The sequence below is a fragment of the Papaver somniferum genome, chromosome 11 (assembly GCF_003573695.1).
Source record: "Papaver somniferum cultivar HN1 chromosome 11, ASM357369v1, whole genome shotgun sequence".
Taxonomy (NCBI): domain Eukaryota; kingdom Viridiplantae; phylum Streptophyta; class Magnoliopsida; order Ranunculales; family Papaveraceae; genus Papaver; species Papaver somniferum.
Window position 1 is genome coordinate 49,978,636 of NC_039368.1, and position 27,951 is coordinate 50,006,586.

The window sequence follows — 27,951 nt, forward strand, 5'->3', positions numbered from 1 at the left end:
AAACCCGTAGAATCCATGGAGGTGCTGCCCAAGTCCCGCCCAAGTTATATTCTTCGGGTTCCTCGATTTCCTCGAGTTGACCCATGCTAGTACTTTACAACACAAAAATTGTGGACAGTTGCAGGGGTTCAGTTAACTATGCACCAACGATGTTTTCATTTTCACTCTTTGTGTACAGTAGCACTCAACTCAGTATATTCTATATTAGTTTTTTAAAGAAATGTTAGCAAAACATTCAGATAAACAAACTCTTTGGCATTTTTATTCATTCAAACTAATAAGGGAGACATGATGTTTCGTATGATAACAAAGCTGCTTACTAATTACTAATCGAAAAGTATAGATACACCGAACCAAAAGGAACGAGCTGGGCACCGTGTGAGTGGATGGGTGGGGCCCACTTCTGCCCACCCCTATCCCAATGCACAGAGCGCTCCATTATGTCCATTGGATTCCTCTAGGTTCCCACCACAGTGTTATTTTTCGGTGTATCTAGCAAAACTGATTACTAATAAATGAGACATGATATTTCTGATAATTGAAAATAAACAACTAAAAACTAAGCAAATGTCAAATTGAAGGTTTGTTCTTAGCTCAGATCTTCATGATAAAGCATCTTACTTCCTTTCAAGATGGAGGAAGATCAACACCTCCCTGGACTCCAGCATTGATTTCACCTACTTCTATCTCTTCAAGTTCCTCGAGTGTCTCTTCAATATCAACTTCTTTTTGATGGATTCTTAAGCCAATCTTAATTGAAGTCTTAAAAATTATTTTTTATTAATGTGATCATAATTTTTTTTAGTAATTATAAGATTTAATTATTGTATCTAGCTTAAATTTCCAAATAATTTATGATTATTCACAATAATATAAAAAAAATTCATGTTGAATTAATAATGAGATATATGATTCATATTTTGATTATTAGGTTTGAAGATAATGGGTAAAATTGCTCTTAATAGATAATACTACCAATTATAAAAATAGTTTATATAATTATATTATAGTTCTTTGGGTTGGGTGGGTTGCTCGGTTTAGAAATATATGTGCCCATGCTTGCCCAAGTTTAATTCGGGTTTATTAAAATTGTACCCGAGCTTGCCCAAGCTTTTAAAAAAATACATTGCCCATGCCCTCCCAACGTTCGGGTTGGGCATGGGTTGGGTGGGTTGACCCAACCCAAGTCCCACCCCTACCCTCATACACTTGCTTCATTCAAGTGCGAACCAACAATCTCATAGATTGACAAAGTAATTCTTTCTTGTTTCTCTATCTTTTGATGCATCACATGCTGCATTATAAGATTCTCCATGCAACTTACTCGCAATATCACTATGCATACAATAATGTAATGCAAAAAATCATTTTTGTTGCACCATGGAATAATAGATAAATTATCAAAACATGGACTACACTGGCCATACAACTTCAATAATAAAGATGAACACTCGCTCTAACTAAACATTATCTATCAATTCAAAACATTCATATTACATTTGACCTCGCATATCAGGTCATATCTTTATGAATAATCCTTGAACAACCATGTGTCTAAAGGAATTTCATAACCAGCTAAAACATTCTAACAGTTCTGCCTTTTCCAACTTGAGGCGATGTTGTGCCATACATATCTCTTTTTTTTCTTTCTTTTTTTCTTTTTTTCTTTTTACTGTCAAATCTTGTTATCCTAATCAGGAATGAGAATAATCACTTCGCAATCAATCTTCGTATCAATATTAATTTGTTCGAGGTCTTGGCCATATACAATAGTTTTTTTTTTTGGCATGTCTTCTACACGAGGCTTAATATCATGTAGGATATGTAAATTGATCGTAAATGGTGCTTACTTCAAAATAAAGATGGAGATACACAAGATGTTTAACTCACCTTCTATTTGAGAATATGAAAACATTTTAATGGATGCAATGGGTTTTATTGGCTCAAGCCAATCTTATCGATACTGTTAGAGTGATGTTCGGTTGAACCCACAAGTTTTGTTATCTCAAGATTGTTGTCAATGTTAGATGATCAAAACTATATCTTGATTTCTAGTTTACTATGCCAAGTCTCAGACTAGGTTAGAATTTGATAGTTGGGTATCAGACATCACCCTCTAAGACTGAAGATCGACAAAGACATTTGAAGAACCTATGTATCAGGTACCAACTCTGGATCTTCCCGAAGGAACAGATCCAAATACCATATCGCCTAGAACTTCTGCGTGGAAGCCCAAAAAAAAATTGATTGTTGCCATCAGTACCCCTAGGATAAAACTGTAAGGTCGCACTCCAGATAAGGTAACATGGCGTCCGTGGGTGGCTGCCAGGCCAATTTTAGAAACTGAGGATGTACGCTTAGCTTTATGTATTTCGAACATGGGACTTGGATTTGGTCATATTGTTAAGATAACTGGAGTTTTTTATGTGCCCGCTATTATTATTATTCACAATATGGTTAACTTATTCATATATTTTGTACAGTCTATCCAGTTTTTAGGAGATCGTTGTTGGAGGAAAATCAAATCTGCAGTTGCTATCCCTAATAACCCACCCAAGAAAGAATATTTTTACGCGGATAGGGAGATTATGGAGAATCAGTTGGGGAATAGTGTTTGTACTGATGCTACAGACTTTGTAAATACGGTGTCATATGATGTGTATCTGGAGTATTGGAAGCACGTTAGGAGTTTTGGTGTAACCTATGGTACAGTTGATTGCGGTGCTCAATTTTATGGGTATGACGGCGATATAATTAATGTCACAGTTGAGAGGCATAATGAACGTGTCCCGATACTCTTGCCATCCCAATTATCATATGTGAGTTCTCTTTCTATTTATTTATTAAATTTATTTATTTATTAAGATGGTTTAGCACATAGTAATCTCACATGTTCCTGTTTTTCTTTTTTCTTTTTAACGTAGCCACAATCGTATAATATACTTCAAGATAATATAGATTTTATTGATGAATGCCGAAAAGTTGTTCTAAAAGAATCTAAAGATAGAATGGAGCTAATAATGATGCCAGCGCATACAGTTGCGAATCTTACAACGCGTAACAGGGAATTGGAGAATGAATTGGCCCGAAGAGCACCTATGATGGTTCTGGATCGACCAAACTCATCTCATCATGTTCTTGGCTTTGGCACTTTAGTGCAACCGTACCATCACATGTATAGAATCAAGTTGGTCAATCGCATATCCCTACTGGATCGGTAATGTCTAACAACTTGGTAGCTTCATCTTCAATGAACCCTTCAAGCATCCCTTTCCAACCTCCCAAGATTGCACCTCCAGATGATTCCCATGAACGTCCAGATATTTTGTAGACGTATATGTTTCAATGTTTAATGTTTTTATTTTTCTTTTAATATTGGAAGACATAACTCTTTTAAATGAAGACAACAATGGGCTATGCCTCCTTATTTGTCTTTCCCTACAATTATGAAGGCCAATGACTCATTTTAGAAGAGTTATGTCCACACATTGTTATCCACTCAATCCAAAAACGAGACTAATTTTCAAATGTGGTAAATGATATCTCACTTACGAAAGTTTTTATCGAGTTTTATTATAAACACTTTAGTACATAAATCATGATAAAAAAACTTAACTCACTTTCGTAGGAATCACGATTACACTTAGCATGTGCAACAAGCTTTTGAACCGTTAGGTGACCCTACTGGACGAGTTGTAATCTCGTGAGGGTTTACAGAAGATTTACCCACAAAATGTATAACAAAACTTTAATATATTAATCGTCTCCTCCATATTGTGGAGGATTATATGGTCCAACCTCGGGGTTAAACTCGAGAAATGCGTTCTTCATGATTAAATAACATTCATAAAGTTGGAAGGCTTTCCCGGTATCACCAAAGTACTTCCTTCCGCCGAGTTCCTCCTGAAAAAAACACATACACGAAATATTTCTGATTAGATGGAATAACATACATTTCATGATTATCAGTAGAGTAAGGGAATAATAATTTCTTACAATTACTTGTTCTTTAAGTGGAACACCTCTGCTTCTATAAAAATCTTCTAAGGATATCTACGTACACTCTAACTACACTTTTAATGTGACCAACCCTTCCTCTTATGAAGCCTCTTGTTCTTTGATGTCCATTAACGAACTCTTGAGTGCAATTGTGGTATACCCTGTCCCAAACATCAGCAACCGGAACTTGATAGTGTACAACATCATGTTGTAGTGCCACATTAACCCAAGCTCTAATGATCGCTACGTCTTCTTCTTGTGAATACAAACTCATACTTACAGATATATATTAAAGTGAAGTTTGAAGAGGATACGAGAATGAAAAGATTTACGTAATGATGTCGTTGAAGGAACTATATGTTGAGCACCTCTATTTATAGTTAAATGGTGTTAAAATTTTATAATTATGACTTATGCCATGCTGTCTGCACACCAGGCAACTGAAAAAGATAAATATATTGCCCCATATTTAAATGTCTGAAGTTTATGTTTCATTTTGAATAAAAATATATATTTGAATTAACACAACCAACAAGTAAAATAGTATACATGAAGTGGAACTTAACTCACTTTGATAGGAATCACGATTACACTTAGCGTGTTGGTGGCTCTCTAAAAGAGTCACAAACTATAACCGCAAGTGCACGGTGTCGAAAGTGGCAAATGTGCAAGTACGGGTCGAACCAAAGAGACTTGGGTGTGTATTGAAGCTACAATTTAACTACTACTGATTCAAATTGAGAGTAACCAAAAGGGGGGGTTTGTGTCGATACGACAAAGATGTTGGCAGAGATTACAACAGTAAAATAAAGATGCAATAACAAAGATGTTAACACTGAGAATGGAGATACTAGGATTGTCAAATCCACCACTAACTCACACTATATATATTCAGCTAATTATACTACTCTTGTCCTTGTGACAGATAAGGGAGAAGTGTCAAGTCTACCACTTACCTTAGGTGTTTCACCAATGGATGATTCAATCACAACTAAAGTATCAATCCGGAGCACTAACTGTCTAATTAAGCACAACTAGTCAAGGGATTAACAATAGTCTCTTAAGCATGAGTTGCAGCACAATCAACACAGTTTTTATTCTAACTACAATGGATGCCTGACATACACTGTGAGAGCAAAGTATTGAGCACTAAGATCAAATCTATCATACAACAGTTTAAGAATTCAAGAGCAATATAAACAACGTGAATAATATAGCAGAAAGCTAGGGCTTCATCTAAACCCTAGTGAACTATTTAGAACATCATAACATCATAAACATGAACTGATATTGAAAACAAAAATTGGAATTGAACTGGACCCTTGAGCTTGGCTAACCCAAGTCTCAATTGGTGCTCTGGCTAGCCCAGACATACTCTCAACAACACCCTCACAGCTCCTATTTATACAATTCGAATTAGGGTTACACTTTCCCCCAAATTCCCAAAACAGTGAATTAGGGTTTTTGAAATTAAAGAAATTGACATGACAAATTCTCACCCATACTCCTGCTGCTCTTCTTCCTGCTCCTCTTCATGTCTTCCATGCTGCTACGCTCCAGCTCGAGCTTCCTCTGCCTATCAACCTAGTTCATCGATTTCAAAACCCTAACAGAGAGAGGGAGTGTGAAATCAGTGAAATAGGTAGCATAGGATGATGGGGGAAGGATGGGTTTTGGTTGTATTTGATGTAGGGTGGTTGTAGTGGCTGGTAGGGATGATGGCGATGGCAGAAGGTGATGGTGATGGCAGAGTTGTTCTCTGCAGAGGGTGAGGGAGAAAGAGAAGTCGATGGATAGGGCTGTCAATGGAAGAATATCCGTCGGATATCTGGATATCCGATATCCGACAGGTTAAGAACTATCGGATATTCGATATTCGAGAATATCCTATAGGATATCAAAATCAGATATCGATATCCGATAGGTTAAGCTATCGGATAACGGATATTTATCCGATAATATCCGTTAATAACAAAAAAATCTGTAAAGGTGAAATTATTCTCATACTGTCATACATAAAACTTGGAAACAGTACTCATAAGATGGCATCTGAATTGTACCTAGTACAACAGCTTCCCTCGCATTCTTTTTACTGTTGTATCTTACTTTACAGTCCCTTTCAAATTCATCCCACACTGGTGACCTTGTTGATCTAAGCTTTTTCTTCAGAGCAGTTATCAGTGGATCCTCACCAGCTTCTCTATCTTCATCACCTGAGCCACCTGTATGAGAGCTTGGCATGTTGATGTTATCATCAGTTGGGTTTTCTTCTGGTTCTGTTGAGCCAATTACTGAAGCTTGAACACTTTGTGATTGTGAACCATCCCTAGAAATGATAGCATTTGATGTAGTTTGAGGCAAAGGGGTTAACTTTGAGGTTGCAACTGTCTTTCCCTTGGCTGGTTTTTTAAACATTTTTGCAATTTCCTGTATTGAAATGTAGATTCCCATAGGGTGAGAAGGATATTGTATCATAAGCTAGAAGGCAGTGGAAGGACACAAGAAATAAAACAGCAAGTTACAAAAGATATTTTCACTATAGCTAACTAGAAGTAAAAGCTACTAAGCTAGATTTCTGTATCCAGTTTCAATAATTTAATTTGAGCAGGAATCATACAAAGAGGGAAACTAAGACACATGAAACTCTCAAGCATCAATGCTACAGAGCACTAATAATACCAGCTTAAAGAAAAGACACTGAAAGCTTAGTCTTTGTTCCCCAGTCCCTAGTTCATCCAATACTATCATGTGTATGATACAACATTACCAAATCATTTTCAAGAACAGTGGTCACATAATCACATTCCCTTAATTATTCTAAAAATCTCTATGATGCATTTGCTGAACCCCTAATTCACTTTTCTCAAATCAAAAAAAAAAAGGGAAAATCATACAATAATCGATCTAAACTACTAAAAACCCTATATCCATCCAACATCTAAAATTCAAAAACCAAAAATTAGAAGAAAACTCACATCAAAAGATATTCATCAGTTTCCCTATTTTCATAAAACTTTCATAAACTTTCATAATCTCAGATTGTTAGGCCTCATATTCTTATTTAAGAATAAACCCATCTCAAATCTTTCTCTAATTTCATCATACCCTAAATTTTTTTGCAAGACAGAAACCACAAATCCCTAATTTCATGAAAATCGAACACAAAAATCGAATATGGAAATAGAAGTACCTTATTGAGCGGGTGAGTGATTGTCTGATTGATAAGCAAAGCAACTGAGTGAGTGATTGATCGGGAGAGACAGAGAGTGATCGATTGAGAACTGAGAAGAGAAGAGAAGGAAAAAAAGAAAACGAAAAAAATGACTCGGTTCTCGACTGAATCCACTCAATCCAGGCAGTGATAATCGATTAATAGATGAAATTACAATTATACCCCTAATTCTATCGGATATCGGATGTTAACCAAACGGATATAGCCTAATCCGATATAGATAGGTTAAGGAAGAAATATCCGATAATTTTTTTTATCCGATATCCGATAAAACGGATAAAATCCTATAGGATCTCGAATAATCGGAAACGGATTCCGGATATCGGACATATATTGACAGGCCTATCGATGGAAAATGGAGTAGGGAGTGTTTGGTTCGACTGGGGTATAGGTGTGTTACGTGCTATGGTGTTAGTCGGGATCATCCACTTTGATGATTTGCGAAGATCAGCCGTAGGATGATGAGATGATGAAATGAATCGGACGGCAAGATGAGAACAAGCTTTGACCGACCGTTGGATGATGAATACATTAAAAATGACGGTTGAGATTAGAATTAGGTGTTGTGGTGTTAGACAGGAACTTCAGATTTTGATGAACTATGATGAAGCGACCGTAGGATGCTGAGATGATCCAATCTGACGGCTGAAAATGGAGGCGGGTATGGATATTGGAAATGGGTTTGGGTAAGGGTTTTGGACCTTGGGTATGCCAAGCCCATATCTTCTTTAAGAACAATTCTTCATTGTTAAGCCCATTTCTAGCCTTTTGGTCTTGCGCACAATATTCTTCGCGGCTTCCTTGTGTAATTCCTCCCGGCTTTTCACCGCTTTTCTGCTCTTTTCCGCTCCGCTATTCATCCAAACTTTATTTATTACCTAAAAATGCAAAATTAATTAATAAAAATATTTATTCTTGAAAACAAAGAAAATACAGAATATGGGATAAAATGTAGAATTAATGCACAAAAGATGAGTTAAATGCCAAGAAAAATGTATAGAAATATGCACTTTTTAGCACTCATCACGTGTGCAACAAGCCTTTAAACCGTTAGGTGTCCCAAACGGACGAGTGTTTTCTCGTGAGAGTTTACAAAGAGGTATTCCCACAAAACCAAGAACAACCTAAATACAAGATCCATAATAATCCAGCGGTAAACCTTCTTCGTCAAACTCTTCGACGTATAGATATGACAGTTCACCGTAATCAGGGACTCTTTTAAGATCTATTAGAATGTCTAGTAACTTAGTTTTAATAAATTCAAAAACTTCACTGTGGCACGTCGTGTGATCGGTGGTACTCTGCTCTTGCCCATACCTCCTACAATATTCAAACGTTAACATTAAATTCATTTGGGTTAAGTGAAAATTAATACAAATTGCAGGACTAAACATTTACCATTTTTTGAGTTGTCATTTCTTCGGGATTAGGATCGCTGTTGAAATCCATTACTTGGCAGGCATGAAAGAGATCCAGTTCCCTTTGGATAATCCAATACCGTTCTTTCATGTTTTGTGTCGTTCTATGCCGATCATTTCCAAAGTCTCTTATGTAAAATAGCCATATCCGTCGCCACAATTTTCCTTCTCTCACCTTGCCTCTCAACGTTTTTACAAGAGCTTACGGTGATCCAATGTTTCATTATTACCAAATCTTCTACGGAATTGAACGAAGCCATAGTAGGTTCGAATTTTTTTTTTTTTAAAGCTTAAAATCAAATGACCTTTATTGTCTTCAATAATGTTTAGAAGGAAACAAAGGGTACCGATGTGTGAGATCTTTTTAGGTAACCATCCTATTTATAAGCACCAACTTACATTTTAACAATTCATGTATTGTCTCTTTATTACTTTTCCATAACTAATTGTCAACAATGCTTAATAATCTTTAAAATAAATTTTTAATATATCTAACATATCGATGGAAATAAAAAAAAAAAGATAAACATAAAGTGAAAAATTACAATGCTATATCACCGTCGTTGGAAACACGGCTGCACTTAACACGTGTAGCAAGCCTTTAAACCGTTAGGTGACCCTACCGGACGAGTTTTAGTCTCGTGAAACTGGACGTACAATTGACAATTCACTTTCTTTGATGTGTTTTGAAAACTCACTGCAAAACTGGTCATTGATGCGTTTTGAAAACTCACTGAAAAGCGGGTTACTAACAAACGCTGATCATGATAATTGCCCCAAAAAATTTTGAAACTATACCGAGACCGTATGTCATGTCAACTAAAAAGCGGGTAACTGACAAACGCTGGCCATGATAATGTTTTCCTCTTATAATTGAGACCATACCTAGACCATATTGTCCGTCTAAAAGAAACAATGCTTCAAATTCATATTAATTAAAGAGCTTGTACGGTCATGTCAACTAGAAGTTTATCAAATTAGAAATGTGCTACAAACATAGATGTTATTATAAGTAATGTTCCAAATGAATTCATATTCAGCATTATTTTTTAATATCTTAATGAATAGTTCAAGGTATTATAAGTTATGTTTACTATTGTCTTTAAATAATGTTTCAGATTAATTAAAGATCCATTATTGTATAGTCATTTCAAAGTAGGGCAGTTGGTCAGGAATCTTATCATACTGTATACTGCATGTCGTTGTGAAAATTAATTAAACATACATTAAAAGCAGCAATAGCGTGTGGTCATGTCGACTAAAGTTGATATTTTTGGATTGATAATCATACAAAGATATTTACGTAAAACTGGTACATAATATTTTTGACCATTTACTTTTGAATAGTTATATTATAATTATAAATTTTGTGTGTCTATTTAATCCCATGCACTGAGCACGTTCTCATTCAGGAATCGGTGGGCTTAAGACATAAACCAGTATCATATTTATCATGCGTTTTACTACTGAAGAAGACATGAGTTTTGTGGAAGCCCGGATTTCACCACCAAATCAAGTTCCCCTTTGAGTTGGTGAAAACGGCAGGAACCTTTTTTGGAACCTTGTTTTTCAATCATTCGAAGACCTTACCGGGAATGATAACGGTAGAATGAAGGTAGCTATAAAAAAAGGGTCACGTTGATCACAAATGAGATCGGAGTTTTTGTTACAATACTATTTGAAATAAAGGTATCTCATCCTACACTATCATACGAAGCTCGCGTAAGTATATGTATATCGTAATATCTTATTTAAAAGATGTGTTTGATGTACAAAAAAACCAAAGCTCGAATTGACTTTCGTGAAGACACGAACAAACCACTTAAGTGTGATGAATTGTATGATCTTTTAAAGGATACGGTTCTGGCCTATAATGTGGAATGAACTATAAGTGAAATCAACTCTTTTCAAAAATACTGTGTGGTTTTTTAATGAAGTGCTTTCATTAATACCTTAAATTAAATACAATGAAAATAACTAAATTTTAGAATGGTAATTAAATACATTAATAAAAGACCGGATATCAGTCCGGTATCACTTGTTTCTACCGAGGGTTTACAAAGAGATATATCCACAAAATCTACACTTCCCCAAATTAACTAAACTTTAGGCGGCATCCACTGGAGGATCACCTGGTGCTAGTTCCGGGTTCATATTTGGGAAGTTGTTTTTCAAAATTATATAATTTTGGTAGAATTTGAATTCTTTTCTTGTTCTTATAAAATATAACCTTCTCCCATGTTGCTCCTACGTAAAAAATAAAATAAAAATAAATTAACTGTTAGGTAGAGACATGGTTTTAAAAGGCATGGATTAGTTAATTATTAAATGACTTACAATTTCTTCAAACATAACACCAGGGGGTCTACTGCGTTGAATTTCTGCGACGATAGTTAAATACTCTCTCGTTATTCGTCTTATAGTAGTGAAACAATTTTAAATGGCAACCAAATTTCTATGGTAGAGATTCCCATAAATATTGGAAAACATTTGTCTCACCTGTTCCCAAAATGTGTATTGACCTGTAACTTTCGTCTAACTTCAGGCAGAAGACTAACAGTCACCCAAGCGGTGTGATACCTAAATCTTCTTCAGTACTAAATCTGGCAACCATGTTTCTAATACAAATGGAAAAGATGGGGTTTGGAAAAGTTAAAAATAAAGTAGTGAATTTTAATGTGTAAACTTCGTGGCGTAGTTGTGAATTTATAAGCGGGTGTAAGGTGGCAGGACTTTCAATTATGTTGAGTCGTTTGTCAGAGTGGGACCGTGTAAATGCTACACTGTTGCTGAATTCTAATTCTCAACATTAAAACTTTTATATCTTTCTTCTTTAAGTTCTCAACTTATTTTCCTGTAATAGAATCCCCATCATCTATATATATCCAACACACCATCCTTTTCTATCCACACCTACTACACCGCTAATATCATCCTACAAAATAAACTACATGTCCAAAACCTGTTTCAAATATGGCTCTACCTATTACTAATCACGCAGATTTTACAGAAGACGAAGATTTTTCTCTTTGCAGAAATTATGTGGTATTCCTTCCTTCGTTGTCTGCACTACGAATACAGGGCGGGGTTCCTAGAATGCGTTATTGGCACCAAATTCTTGCAAACTTCTCGGTTGAGACAGGTAATCGGAATAATCGCAATACAACCGCTTTGTTTTGACGATTTGGTTATATAGCCGAAAAAGTGGACAAATTTACTGCTTTAACCGCTAATGTCGATCGATACCGAATGAGGGGGGAAACTGATGATGAAGTTATAGAAAGATCTCTTTTGGAGTGGCAAAGATGGAAAAGATCTAATTTCCGTTATGAAATTAATTTCAATGTCCTTAAGGTGCTGGGAAGATTCATCCCATTTAAGATTTTAATCGTTCATCGGCAACATGGGCCACACTAAGGGGATTGTACTGCAAAATGCAGGCCACGCAGGCGTTGATGTAATTGTGGTGAGGTTTAAAAATTCGTGATTCATTGTGTGTTGTAGACAACATATATAAGTTGAATGGATGGTTTTACTTTCATTTTTTTAATAAATAATTATTGTATTAAATAACAAATAGTTTAGATTTTTCGACAGTTGAATGGCTGGGTGGTAGCAGACACTCAGGACATTTCAAAGAGTTTTCTTAAAAAGTTGCCCCATCAACATTATGTATCTTTAACTCTTCTATTTTTAATGAATTTTTTTTCTCAAATTAGTAAAGGTGCGGCTATTGTATTGTCATGTCACATGCATTCATCTTTGACTCTAGACGTTTTTAACAACCGTTTCAAGTAAATGCAATTTCTAAAATCAATTATTAATATCAAATAAGACATAAACGTTATTATATGTTACATTTGGATTTTTTATTTATAAGTTACGTCTGGATTGAAAAATTGGAATGTATCACCCATCAAACTATGAATGTGTAGTATTTTCAGCGGAAAAATCTCTTAAATTAATTAACAGTCTGTATTGTATGGTCATTTCAAAGTAAGGTTTTTGCAGGACATTCTAAAAATACAGTCATGTCAATTGAAATACATATTATTTATTATCCGTACATTTCAGTTATTATCCATACCTTTTCTTCCGGGGACTGACATACCTACATGAAACACAAGTTGTATGATAGTTGTAGATAATTAAAAATTTGTGTGCTAATGTCAATTTAAAAATTCGTGTGGTCATGTCAATTTTTGCAGCATATATTTTTGTAAATAAAATTATGTTGTCATCTCAAATGAAATCAAATAGTACGTTTTGAGATACGTCTATAAAAACCAAACAAATGCAAACACCTTCAAACCAACAATACATTTTCAAATAATATCCGGTCACAATCAAACCAACGCTCAACTTCAAATTAATTAACTATCAATGCAGAACTATGACATTAACGAGGAAGAAATTATTCAGACGCTAACAATAGAGCAGTTGCAATGGGTCTTGCCGTTAGAAATTATCACACCGTTCAAACTTGTATATAAATTAAAAGAAATCGCATTGCTGGCGACATACAACTTTGGAATGATTACTTTGCCGAATGTCCAACTTTTCCTTCCACAACATTTCGAAGACGACTTAGAAGGCACCGTGAATTATTCAACCGAATATTGTCAGATGTCGTGTCCAAAAATTCTTATTTTGCTCAAAAAAAAAACTTGTGGGATTTTTGGACTAACACCTCATCAAAATATTACAGTAGCAATCCGAATGTTGGCTTACGGGTGTGCTGCCGATGCAATCGACGAATACATACGTATTGGTGAAAGTACTGTCTTGCAAGCCACTCATAAGTTCTGTAAGACGATTGTGGAGATATACGAAAAAAAATATTTGCGCTCACCAACTCCATCTGATGTTGAAATGTTACTTAGAGAGAACAAGGCCATAGGATTTCCAGGAATGTTGGGAAGTGTAGATTGCATGCATTGGAAATGGGATAAATGTCCGTCGGCCCATGCAGGGGCGTAAACAAGTTATAAAGGAGACCTGAGTATCGTTCTTGAGTCAGCGGTGTCGTATGATCTTTGGTTTTGGCATGCCTTTTTTGGAATGCCGGGTTCCCACAATGTTATTAATGTGATGAACAATTCTTATATTTTTAGAGATCTTGTGTACGGAAGAGCACCACCGGTGAATTTTGTCATCAATAACTATCAAAATAACATGGGATATCATCTAGGTGATGGAATTTATCCATAGATTTCAACTGTCGTCAAAACCATTAAGCGACATGTTTAAAAAAGAAAGGGTTTTTTTGGGACAATGCTAGAGGAAGTCCGAAAAGATGTGGAGAGAGCATTTGGAGTATTACAACTACAATTCACAATCGTTAAGCAACCTGCTAGGATGTGGAATCCACATGATCTTGCTTATATCATGCAAACTTGTATTATTTTACATAATATGATAGTTGAGGATGAACGTGTTCCAGGTACATGGATGCATGACTATGACACTCGCCGCCCAACACCACCAATAGTAATCAGCAGAGATCGGAGTCGACAACTACAAAGAAGATTAGTTAAACACCGACGAATTGCTATAGCCAACAAACAAATGCATTTACGCTTGCGCGATGACTTAATTGATCACTTATGGAATGAATATGGAGACGGAGACGGATAGGAATTCAGGGGAAACTTATATTTAAATTCTAAAATGTGTTATTTTTATTTATTTGGCTTTATGTTTTTATCTTTTCCGTTTGCCTGGTTCTAGGTTGTATTACGTGTTTATGTTTGTAAACTTTATATTAGACCACTTTGAATTAATTATTAAATTAAGGTAAAAACATGTTTTCATTCGAACAACATAGAACGTAATTTAATCTAAAACTAAAATTCAAGATAAATAAACTCAAATTAAAAATTTCATTTAAACCTAAAACTAAGAATGGAAAGACTAAAAGCTAAATTACAAACTCATAATATGGTTTGATCTGGTTTCTTCAAAGCCGATCATGCATTATCTCACCCTTGCGTGTTTGGATGTACTCTTTTTGTTAGGCATCATACTAAGAGACATCCATCATCATTATACCATATTCTTCTTCTTTTTTTTCTTTGTGCCTCAAGTTTTTTCTCCCTTTCGCGTTTCATTTCTAGTTTCAAAACCTTTTCTTTGTGTCTATCCGCCAACTGAGATTCTCTCATTGCCATCTTCATTTTTGAATGTTATTTGTAATGAATGTTAAAATCCCGTTGTTCTTTAACTATTTCCTCCATCGCTTCATCTTGCCCGTTCATTTTTGTTTTCCCTTTCTTCAATGCTTTCGCTTTCTTTTTACTCATCGGACGATTGTACGGAATATTAATGTAACCTGCATCTATCTCACCGTCTGAGGACCCCCCTATTGTATTATTTTCACCGTGTTGTTGAGAGTCTGAATAATTATCCTCTTCATCTTCATGTCGGCCGTAAAGATCGGAAAAATCTCTAGTCGAATCAGACATAAATATCGTCATAGAATTTTGGATGTTCTTTCAAAATCTGGTAACAGGCTTCGCTCTTGAAACTTTTCCCGTTATTTTCTTCAAGACTTCGGTATTATGTCATTCAAAAACAAATTATTGGATAAATATTTAATTAGTTTTTAAATAATTATGTAAAAAACCGTTCTTTATACGTTCAACTGGGCATTGGTTCCACTATGATATCCCGTTCGACTTCACGTAATTTTGAAATATATAGATGAACTTCTCTACTTATTACATGAAAACGACTCTTAATAGAGCCCGGAGTTCGCTTGGATAACGGTAGTGTCATTTCTATTTTCTCTTTAACCTTCAGCCACAATAGTGCTGATTCTTGATCTACATCAACAACGAGATCCTGAAATATTGATAAATAAGCTTCACAAAGAGTAATATCTTGAGAAGTGGTAAAACTAGGACCTCTAGGATTGGGTGCCATTATTTTTTCAAAAGGAAAAGAAACAAGTAAATGTGTTGTAATTTGTTTTTTGAGAACAAAGAACCAACAAAGAGTTTGAGAATTCAGATGTGTGAAGAATGGATACGAAACTATCTTTTTTATAGGAATCAAAAAATGTTGTTGCATGCTAAAACCGTCAAAAATCCGTCCGTTTACTGAATTTAAACATTTTTAAAATTTGAAAATCCGACCGTTTTAAAAAATTCGAATCCAGACGCATTTTAACATTCCGTCCAAACAAGACACATTTGAAGATTACGTTTCACCAAACGTTATTTTAAATTATGTCCCAAGCAAACGCATTTAAAAATTGTGTCAGGGGTGGACGTTATCATCAAATAGTTCAAGCAAACACAAATTTTAGTTACGTGGTACAATCACGCATTTATAAGTTGCGTCTAGTCGTCAGGCTATTAACATCCGCGTTTCCAAAGATGCTTTTTAAAATGACGTTCATGACAGACAGGTTTATAACCAACGTTTAATGTACCAAACGTAAACTAAAATAACGTTTGTCCTACCAAGGGGTTTAAAATTGGCTTGGAATTCAACAGACTTTATAATAGCGTGTAGCTATATATGAAATTGCCAAAAAAGAATTCTCATATTTGGACACTTTGCTTCGCATTATGGAAATACGACACTTATAGCACCGCAGACTGCTCCTGGTTTTGTTGCCATATATAGCTTTTGGCAACAACAATAATGTTGCTCTTAAGAGTAGTATTTTTAAAAACGGATCAATACATTTCTAAATTAGGGATAAAACAAAAAAAATGGATAAGTATAAGTTATAGCAAGTAAACTAGGATAAAGATAAAATCCTAATCTACAACGACATAGAAAAATGTTTCAAGAAAAAAAAACTGAAAAAATCTCGGGAAAAAAGGTAAAAAAAAGTCATAATCTACAACGACAGAGAAAAATGCTTCAAAAAGAAAAAAAACGACAGAGAAAATCTGGGGGAAAAGGAAAACAAAAAAAATCCTAATCTACAACGACAACAGAGGAAATCTCGGGAAAAAAGAAAAAGGAAAATAGTGTTTTTGGAAATGCGGGGATCAAACGGTAAAAATAAAATCCTAATCTACATCGACAGAAGAAATCTCGGGAAAAAAAGTAAACTAGGATAAAAATAAAATTCTAATCTACAACGAAAAAAAGAAACAGAAAATAAAAATATGGAGATGCGGGGGATCGAACCCCGTGCCTCTCGCATGCAAAGCGAGCGCTCTACCATTTGAGCTACATCCCCTGACGTGATTCCGTTCTGGCAAATTAATTATTAACCGGAATTCTTACCTCCTGCAAATTGGGATCCTGATTCGTTTCCCTTATAATATCTACTCTGCCGATTACAAAGCGAAAAAAGTATTTCGAGTTTCCCGCCATGGTATCCATGGAAGTCGACACTAGCAGTCTTCAGAGAAAACAATCTCTCTATCAATCTCAGGTATTTTATCATGAATTTATTCACAAATCTATGTTAGTTTTCCTCTTTGTACTTCCAGATTAGTTTTTTTTTTTAAATTGTTTTTTTATTGTTCAAACTTTTGAAGGATGAGAGGTTTGAGATCAAGATGGAGAAGTATACTGGTCAACAGTACAGTCAAATATATTTCGCTCGACTTCACAAAATGAGAGCCATTCTCTACTCACTCGTCGAGAAATGGAAACCCCAATTACCTGGTAATGTTTTATTTGTTTCTGGATTTTAGGGTTTCGAAGATTCTGCAGAAGGTAGTATAGGTACAGCTTGTTAGGAATTTTTGTTAGAAAATAGTAATTTGGTGGTTCGATTGATTTGGGTTGTTCTTTGTTTTGCAGTTTGTACTGTTTTGGATCTGGAATTAGGCAAAGAATGTATAATTGTTGGGACTCTATACAAACATATGAAGCTAAAGCCTTGTATTCTTGATGAATATTCTAAGGAGGTAATAAGTTCATTAATAAAGTGATACTATTATGCACACATTGATGAAGTCTGGAGAAGCTGAATTTTATTTCATTCTTTTTCGAAATTGTTTTTGTTTGCTGCAGAGATCTGTAGTTCCTGTTGAGAAACCTCATAATTTTATGCATTCTGATGACCAACTTGTTTTGGAAGATGAGAGTGGAAGAGTAAAACTTGGTGGGACTTTTCTAGCACCTTCTAAGTATGTTACAGGTCTGTACTGTTATACACTCTTTAACTATCTATTTTAGGATTACCCTTTATTCACATCATTTCTTTATTCCACTTTAAGAGACATCGGCATCAAATTTGAATGGTTGGAGATATCATTCAGTGGGTTACCTATTTAGGATTCAAGGCAACCAACTTTTTCTGAAGCTCTCTCATGTAATCTTAATGGCAGTAAAAAGTGGAAATTTGTAGAGCGTCACCATATTTCATCCCTAACTCCTCTCTTGGTGTCTTGGCTGTGATTGTGTTTCGCCTATCATGATTTCAATTTGGAGGAAGTATCTTTATTTATCCATTACATGTTATTTTGCAGGAGTTGTGGTGGCTCTTCATGGAAACGAAACCACGAGCGGTGAATTTTCTGTTATAGATATCCTAGACCGTGGTCTGCCTCCCCAGATCGAGTTGCCACTTGATTCAGGTAATCATTGGTCAAGTCTTCTTTTATTTTTACTGTTTATTTCTTTAAGTTCATGATTGGGCAAGGATTTCTACCAAGGCATGTTTGTTTGGTATCTAAGGTTCCTGTCATTTCTTACTAGTGTTCTGCATCCAAATTTCGTATCTCATTAAACTGGAACGGCTTTCGTTTCAATTTGATAGAAATTCAAATCATGGATGATGTATTCCTCCTAATTTACGGTGTGAGGGTAGTATCTTGTTTTCTAAAATTTTTGATGTGTTTTCTTAGTGTTATTGTACTATCATCAAGTGAATCGATTATGTGGCCTCTTTAGTTCTTTAAAAGTTTGTATTCATTTTAGGCATGCGGCTTTAGTATTAGGTCGGCAAATCTGGGATAGACTCTAAGAAAAGGCTCTACTTGTCTCTCATGCATCTCCTCTTGCCGTGTTCCCTTTTGAATTCAGTAGTAATGCTCAAGTATTCTTTTAATTTGTTTATTTATTAATGCAACCACAGGAGAAGACAAGTTTGTGGTTTTAGTGTCAGGACTAAGCATTGGAAATGAAAAGTCCAATCCTCTCAATGTCCAGCTTCTAGTTGATCATATAACGGGGCATTTAGGGGATGCGAAGGTGCATAAAATGATTATTTATTCTTCCTTCTAATTAATTGTGTTGCTTATTGCCGTTGACAACTAATTAATTGCGTGAACAGGAGCAAAATATGTCATCCCAAATAGTCCGAGTAGTTATTGCTGGCAATTCAGTTGAATTACCACTTGGACTTGTGAAAGGACAGGTAATTTTGAAGTATTAAAAATAGTTGGTGTATTTACTAGTTGTGTTCTAGTTGGTTTATCTGCTAATTGCATTGTTAGACTTAATTGTGGATGTATATATTTTTTATTTTGAGCAATAGTTCTGTCAATTTATACAGACTTTGGCTGCTAAGGACCACTCCAAGCTGACCGAGCTGATCAAGGAGCTTGATATCTTGTTGACTCAGGTTCATTTCTTTTTTCTCCTTTTATAGTTATCCTATTATTACGTAAGTCAGTTCTAGCCTGATCACTTTTTATCTTCAGCTTGCAGCTGCTGTACCATTGGATATCATGCCAGGGCCCAGTGATCCTGCAAACTTTTCTTTGCCTCAGCAGGTCTTCACTAACCCCGAATCCTTGTTTTAGTACTGTTCATGAAAAGCAGAATATTCTTCAAACTTTTGTCTCATTTAAACACGGCTTTCTGTCTTTCAGCCTTTGCACCGATGTCTTTTCCGTGGAGCATCAACTTATAATACTTTCACCTCGTGTACAAACCCTCATTGGTTTGACCTTGACAACATCAGGTAAGATATATAGATGTCGACATGGTACTAGTTCTCAAAACGATTAGATTACCAATTCTGTGTCTTGTGGCCTTCAGATTTCTTGGAACATCAGGTCAGAACATAGATGATCTGGAGAAGTACTCAGAAGCAAAAGATAAACTAGATTTTATGGAGCGAACATTAAGATGGAGACATCTAGCACCAACCGCACCGAACACCCTAGGTAAATATTGCTCAGTACCTTCTTTAAGAGCATAAGTTACAATCTTTTCCACTAACTCTAGTCTGAATAGTTTTTGTTTCTTCCTTTTTTCTCTGTTTTCAGGCTGTTATCCATTCACTGATAGAGATCCTTTCCTTATTGAGAACTGTCCTCATGTATATTTTGTTGGTAACCAGAGTAAATATGATACTCAGTTGTTAAAAGGTACCTGTCTAGCATATGTTAACTTTAAATGGGGATGTAGCTTTTTTCTTCTTCTTACTATTACTATTTATATGTTTAATTTTACTTAATTTATCAGTTTTCCGTGGATGCAGGATCTGAGGGTCAGTCAGTCAGACTCATCTGCATTCCTAAATTTTGTGAAACTGGAATCGCGGTCGTTGTAAGTATTTTTCAGATAAAATTTTACAAACTAGGTTTGCTGCCACAATTCAAAAATGTTATGTGCAGGCAGTGTGCTGATGAAATAGGATATATTGTAGGGCAACCTAAGATCCATGTGGACTCATCTGTATCCAGGTTGTTATCTTTTTAGTAGACAACCCCCAGATAGAAATGTTCTCGAGAATATTGGTAAATTAAGGCCTTATATTGGACTAGGATCCATTTCTTGTTCCACTCTTGCACTATATTTAGAAAACACAGCCAAATTTCTTTAATCTTTGTGCTTGATTTATCACTCTTTTCTACCTTTGGTTAAGGTACATCTTATCTACTTTTTGCAGCTGAACTTGAAGAATCTTGAAAGCCATACTCTCAGTCTTTCAACAGATTTGGACTTATAAGAAGGCACATTTAAACCTACAGCAGTTCGTATCTATCGTCATCCGACTTATAAGAAGGCACACTTAAGTGACAACTTTTGTTCATTGCCAATCCGTGTTTCTTGGTTTATTATGGGAATTTTACATGTCAACTCTCTAGTCAATTCTGCGGTTTTGAGTTTAATCATTTGTGTATTTGATAGTTTTCAGATGTTTAATTGTAAGTTCTAATTTCCAGAAGAAGGCACAACACTTGTTTATTGTCAACCCGTGTTTCTTGGTTTGTTGTGGGAATTTTACATATCAATCTGTTTATTTGATCATTTGTGTGTTTGATCATTTTAGTGAATTCTGCGGTTTCGACTTTAATCATTTGTGTATTTGATAGTTTTTTCAGATGTTTAATTTGTAAGTTTAATCAAAGTTCATATGCCCGGACGTTTGCTAATGGGTTGGATGCGGATGGAATTTTTGAAATCCAACGGATTACGGATTGGACCCGGATGCAACCTTGAAAATCCGTTGGACATCCATACCCGTTAAATTAAGGGAATTTATTTAGTTTCTAAAAAATATATGGATAGTATTAAAAATTTTAGGTGTTTGCTTGGATGTTGTCCATGACACTCCTATATCTATATTAGGCTTTATTTTTTTCACTATAAATTTTAACTAACACAAATCCATTGGATTATCCGCACCCAATCCGTTCATTCGTGCATCCATTGGATGATGGATTGGATGCGGATGCCAAATTTGAAATCCGTAGTATATTGGATTGGATGCAGATGAGGTGAAAACCGGTCCATACCGGCCCATGCTCACCCCTACTTGTGCATAGGAAAGTACTAGATAATTGTTTTGAAATGAGTTAAAAGAAAAACCATTTTTTGGGGACCACGGGTTTTTTGAGGGGACCATGATTTGATTAGGGGTGTCCTAAAAGGTGTGTCCTAAAAGGTGGAGATGACTAGTTTACCCTTTTACCTAATTAAAATTATAACTAATCTACAACTTATTCTTCCTCTATTCTACAATTTCTCTTCTTCTCTTTCTTCATCAATTTATGATCATCTAAACCTGATCATATACAAATCTAATCAAAATCCTCAAATTTTCATCATCGTCGATTTATTGAATTTTCATCGTCGATTAATCAATCTTTTATAAACAAACCTATCCATAAGTATTTTCCCACAAACCCATTACTTCTAATTCGTTTTTGATTGAAATTTTGAGCTGTAGTCATCAAAATATGTTGAATTTCGAAGTTACAATAGTAAATTCGGTTAGGAAAATTTTGAAAAAAACCCTAGTTTTACAACCGAACTTTTAAAAATGAAGAACATGAAGAACACTTCGGCTAAGAAATTTTTTTTTGCCTACGCAAAAATAATTTCAAAACCGCACTCTTCTCTATATAGCCAAATATTGAGTTCGGTTTAATCGCAAAAAAAAAAAATCCTAACCAAACTTTACTATGAAAACCTATATAATGAGTTCGGTTACTCGCAAAAATAATTTCAAAACCGAACTCTTCTCTATATAGCCAAATGTTGAGTTCGGTTTAAGCGCATTTTTTTTTTGCGAACTTATCGAACTCTGTTGTTTAAAGTTCGGTTACAACGTGGTCGAGTCGACTGAACCGAACAAAACTATGTAAACTCAAGCATAGTAGTTCGGTTATATTTGATTTGTCATCAGCTAGCCGAACAAACAAAATCTCCATTAAAGCTCTGGTTCGGTTGCCTGTATTTTGGATTTATTAACCGAACTGCATTTGCAGAAAGTTCGGTTACATGTTCTTCATATAATATAACCGAACTTTGTTGACCTGGTTGAAATTTTTGTTACAATTTTGATTTTGAAGATATTTTAGGCCATTTACAACAACATTCACTAAGTTACAAGCATACTTCGTTACCCAGAGGATGTTTTTTCTCCATATTCACCCATCTCAAATATTTTTTCTCCATCATCTTCTTCTTCTTCTTCTTCTTCTTCTTCTTCTTCTTCTTCTTCTTCTTCTTCTTCTTCTTCTTCTTCTTCTTCTTCTTCTTCTATCACTTTAGTAACTCAATAATTCTACTTCTTTTAAAAAAAACAAACTATTAATTTAACCTTAATCAATGATTAATCACACTAACTAATCATTATACAAAAATAATCAGGAGGGTAATGTTGGTATTAAGATAAATATTTAGATAAGGGGTGACCTATAATTACTTATAATGTCTTACCCAAAATCAAACAATGGTCCCCGAAAAAAAGGTTGATCCCAGAAAAACCGTTCTAAAAGAAATGGGTTAGGCTTGATTTAAACTGGGTAAAAGTCTTACCATAACATATAAAATGGAGTAAATCCACCTAGGATAAGCTTGGGACTTAGTTAGGCCAATGAAATAGGGGATGAGATTGAGGTTTGCACTTGCCACACTTACTCTCTGCTATCAGAGATTTAGTTAGGACTGTCCGAGAAGATTTCTATTAAGGTAAAGGGCAGATCCAAGTGATAAGTAAAGGTTTGTTTATCATATTTTTCGTTTTGAATGTATTCTTGTTTCTGATAGGTTTGTAATTTCTGCGTTGAGGGAGCTAAACCCATTGCTTTAATTTTCGTCTATATTTGTTTTTCTATGATGGGTTCTTAGATCTCTTGAGAGAGATAACTCCATCGATCTCTATCTTCTTTTTTTGTTTAAGCATTGAATTCCGGATGCCGGTAGCTCTTTGTAGATTGAGCTAAATATTTAGGTCTTATTGATTTAATTGGCTTCAATTCTCGTTTCTAATTGTTACCAAAATCCGTGGATTTTGGAAGGAACCGTTTCATCAAAAAAACAAAAAAGTTCTTGACTTTTAATCCCAAAATTCTCTCTGCTCCTCTAGAATTGGGGATTGGTTTCTGTGATAATTCCCTTTGTTTTTGAAAAATGAAAATTGTAGCACTATAAGGGATGAATTTGGGTCCTGACCTAATTTCCCTTGCTAGACCTAAGCCATATAGTAACTCTAAAAGGGATAAGATTAGCTTCTGAGCTAATTCCCATTGTTGAAAGATGAAATTGTGAATCGTTTTAGGATTGAATTTGGGTACTGACCTAATTTCCCTGACTTGGGTCTAAGCCATATAGCAATTATAAAAAGGATGAAATTGGCTTCTGAGCTAACTCTCCTTGTTTAGAAAGAAGTTTTTGTAATATTAAAAAGAATGAAATTTCTTGTTTTTTTAGTCTTGAAGGGATATTAATGTTCCATTTTTTTGTAGTAATCAATCGAAACAAGTAATTAATGTTGTCTCCTGAGCCTGCAACTGGGTAACTAAAGTAAACCCTTTCTTCAATCTCTCCCTAAGTTTTAAATAGCACGGCGAATTACCTTGTTAACTGAGTGGTGTTCCTCAAATAGATTTTTAAATTGAAAACATTTTGGTTTTATGTTTTTTGGAAATTAGTTATTTTTTGGTGATGGTTTTTAGGGTGGAGAGTTGAATTTGTGGGTGTGAATTGTCTTATTAAAATCTTAAAAATTCCTTTGTTCTATATATAGTCTTTAGGTCGATGCATGCTAGTCTATTTGGTTTTGCCATTGGAAGGTTTTCAAACAATTTTTGGAGACTATCGATTTGAAGAAAATTATATTCATTTGGTTTAAGTATATCTTTATTTTTCCTTTCTGCTTGGTCCTCTTATCTGTCTTTCCCCTGATATTGTCTTTGTACTTTCTAGTAAGTTTAGTAAAAGAACAATTTAAATCTAAATATAGTTCTGTGTGGCCGAAGAAAGACGAATTTAATCACCTCAATCCCTGATCCTAGATAAACTAACCCGAAACAACCCGAGGATAGTCCTATTTCAATCTTTTCTGTCAAGTAATACAATAAAATTAATAGTAATGTCTTTGCTTCTATGCTACTTTGAATCTTCAAGAAATCTGGACCTTGTCTTCGGCTTCCTGCTTAGTAAGTGCTCAAGTTATCCTTATTCTGTCTTCAACAAGGTATTTCTGATTTCACCTTTCCTTCTTTTGTTTTTTTAGAAGAAACTCCAGGTATTCCTCTACGGTCTCTCCTCAGCTTGCTTTATATCTACAAATTTCCCTCATTTACGTTTGGTGCATATGCTTATTATTACTGCATACGGTTCTCTGTATCTTTGCCTGCCCATTACTACTCCTGTTTAGTCATTTTTAGCTTTAATTACAATTAGAATACTTTTGTAAGTGTATAACAAAACTCTTGAACCTAAGAGACACAGACAACCAAAATCACATATTGCTTCCTATATCATTTACAATCTTTAAGCTTAGAACTTTTACAGCTTCCTGCAATCTGCTTTTAAATTTTTTTTGTCTATGCATCTTATTTTTCTTACATACTTCTGTAGACTGAGATTGCACATAGACTCAGGTTATGTGATAATTTTCGGGGCTTTGTTTCTGTGGAATTACATTACTGCTTTTCTATTGATTTGGGCCATGAAAATTCTAGCATGGAACACACATGGGTGTGGACTGAAAAAAACACAACAACATTTACATTCCTTACTTGATTTACAAAAACCTGACATCCTTTTTCTTTCTAAACCAAGTCTCAAAGGAGCTTGATGAAAAAAAATCCTTTAACTATTTCCCAAACACCCACATTGTAGATCCAGATGGAATAGCTGGAGGTCTAGCAATTTCTTGGGTGGATGGTTTTCACTTTGAAGTGGTTCAATGGAACCTTAACATGATCAATATCATTGTTAAAAATAACTTCAATTCTAAGGAATGGCTATTAACATGCTTTTATGGTTCATCTAAACATGATAACAAGTTAGAAATTATGGGTTATCTAGAAGAAATAGCACAGAGAGTCAACTTAAATACAACGCCTTGGCTTGTAATAGGTGATGTTAACATAATTTTCAATAGTGAAGAAAAATAAGGAGGTCTTCCCTTTGATAGGAAAAAAGTAGAGCCAATACTAAACTTATTACGAAGAACAAGATTAGAAGACTTAGGATTCACTGGAAATATATTCACTTGTATTAATAAGAAAGAAGGAACTGCAAATATTAAACAAAGGTTAGATAGGGCTATAGCTAATGCAGAATGGAATGATGAATTCCAACAGGCATATGTGCAAAATTTGGTAGCAATTGGCTCAGATCATGGGCCAATATTCTCACTTTGAACCCTTCACACCCTATCTAGTTCCAACCTTCAAGTTTTAGGACACTTGGCTTAAGGATACTTCTTGCATAGAGGTTATTAAAAAGTCTTGAATTTCAAACACAAATAGTCCTGTCATTGATCTAATGGAGAACATTTCAAATGCAGGTATTAACCTTAGCAAGTGGAAAAAGGATGTCTTTGGTAAACCAAGTAAAAAGATTAAGGGCCTTCTCAGGAACATAGAAACATTAGAAGCTAAACCAAACACACAGAACACAAAACACCTAATTAGAAAAAAGGTACTGGAACTAGAAGCCTTATGTGATACACATGAAGAAATTGCAAAGCAACAATATAGGAACAATACCATAGCTCTAGGAGAAAGGAATACAAAATTTTTTCACATTCAAACCTTAAAGAGGAGGAAAAGAAATAACATAGATTGCATACAAGATAGAAATAATAAGGTAGTCTCATTAAGAGATGAAATTAAGGAAGTTCTAACTTCTTATTTGTCTGAGCTATTCACTGAATCCTCAACTGACTCAGATGAAACTATTTTCACACACATTAAGAGCACGATTTCGCAGGAAAAAAATTCCTTTCTTACTGAAATCCCTTCTTATGAAGAGATTTGGTCAGTAGTAAAAAAACTGAAATCCAACAAAGCTCCATGGCCAATGGTTTCCTTGTAAGCTTTTTTAAACATAATTGGGATATTGTGTGTCCTCATCTAGTAGCAGTAGTCCAGGACTTCTTCCAAGATAAGAAATTAGATGAGAAACTTAATAAAACTTTTTTGTTCCTCATCCCAAAAACAAAACACCCCAAGTCCCCTTCATATTACAGACCTATAGGATTGTGTAACACTCCTTACAAATTAATAGCAAAATTAATGGCAAATAGATTCAAAAAATCTTTAGAAAACATAATATCACCTTTACAATCTGCTTTCCTTTCATCAAGACAGATTTCAGACAATATTATTGTTGCACATGAAATTGTTCATTGTATGAAAAAAAAAAAATAGGTAACATAGGTCTAAAGATCGACATGTCAAAGGCCTTCGATAGGGTAAATTTGAATTTCCTCATAAAAACCTTAAGAGCTTTTGGTTTCTCTGAATATTGGTGCACTTTAATCCACCAATGCATCTCTACATCCTCAATAACTGTTCTACTAAATGAAAATCCTTGTGATGAGTTTACACCCACTAGGGGTATAAGACAAGGGGACCCTCTGTCCCCTTATCTGTTCATTCCGTGTATGGAGGTTTTCTCCAGATTGCTTAGTCACTTAAAAACTCAAAAAAAGGTACAGGGTATTAAACTAACTCCTAAAGCAACTCCAATATCACATCTGTTTTTTGCAGATGATCTGCTTTTGTTTACAAAAGCAGACCTGATCAGTTGTAATAACTTACTGGAAGCTATACAATTATTTAATAAAACCTCGGGCCAAGTTATTAACTTCACAAAATCTGGACTTTTCTTCAGTAAGAAAGTACACAACAAACACCGAGGCATAATTTGTAGGTTAATGAAAATAAATAAGATCAATATGAAAGACACACATTTAGGAATCCCTATGTTCATTGACAGATCTAAACTCAAGGCCTTTGATAACATAATAGAAAAAATGGAACAGAGAATAAAGATTTGGTTAGGAAAATACTGTCACGACCTAGTAAGATAGTTCTAAATAAATCTATGCTATCTAGCATGCCCATTTTTAGCATGGGATGTTTTGTTTTACCCAAAAAGATAACTAAAAGGATCAATGATATTCAAAGAGACTTTTGGTGGGTACACACACTAATTCTAAAAGAATCTACATAAAAGCTTTTGACTTCTTATGCAGACCTGTAAAATAGGGAAGCCTAGGTTTTAAAGAGTCAAATAAAGTTAACCAGGCTATGATCAGTAGAATAGCATGAAGATTAGTTATCCATCCAAATGATTTATGGGCTCAGATTTTAATGGGAAAGTATTTCAAAAAAACCGGAGCTTTACTGTCCAAGAAGAAATCAAATGCTTCTTGGATTTGGAACTGTATTCTACAAGGTATAGCACACATAAAGCAATACAGTATATGGGAAGTAGATGATGGTTCATCCATCAACATTTGGGAAGACAGATGGCTTCCTTCCAGAACTGAAACTCTGGCAAACTCTGTCCATAGGACTAACACCCACATAACACTTGTGTCTGAGCTAATTCACTCAGACAATAAGAAGTGAAACATTCAATTACTCAACTCTATATTTGATAACTCTGTAGTGCAGGAAATTC

The 27,951-nt window shown here is 34.9% G+C and overlaps 1 protein-coding gene and 1 non-coding gene across 2 annotated transcripts; one reads left to right on the forward strand and one right to left on the reverse strand.

Annotated features, from left to right (window-relative positions):
• Positions 1-16,776: 16,776 nt before the first annotated feature.
• On the reverse strand, positions 16,777-16,849 carry TRNAA-UGC. Its single transcript has one exon. It is a non-coding gene; the product is annotated as a tRNA-Ala (tRNA).
• Positions 16,850-16,897: 48 nt separating this feature from the next.
• On the forward strand, positions 16,898-20,852 carry LOC113320376 (DNA polymerase delta small subunit-like). Its single transcript, XM_026568284.1, has 14 exons — positions 16,898-17,047; positions 17,154-17,283; positions 17,422-17,528; positions 17,635-17,761; positions 18,093-18,200; positions 18,701-18,816; positions 18,899-18,982; positions 19,121-19,189; positions 19,269-19,340; positions 19,440-19,531; positions 19,609-19,736; positions 19,839-19,940; positions 20,054-20,121; positions 20,465-20,852. Exons 1-14 carry the CDS (start codon positions 16,985-16,987, stop codon positions 20,522-20,524), a joined length of 1,326 nt encoding a protein of 441 aa, XP_026424069.1. The 5' UTR covers positions 16,898-16,984; the 3' UTR covers positions 20,525-20,852.
• Positions 20,853-27,951: the final 7,099 nt, after the last annotated feature.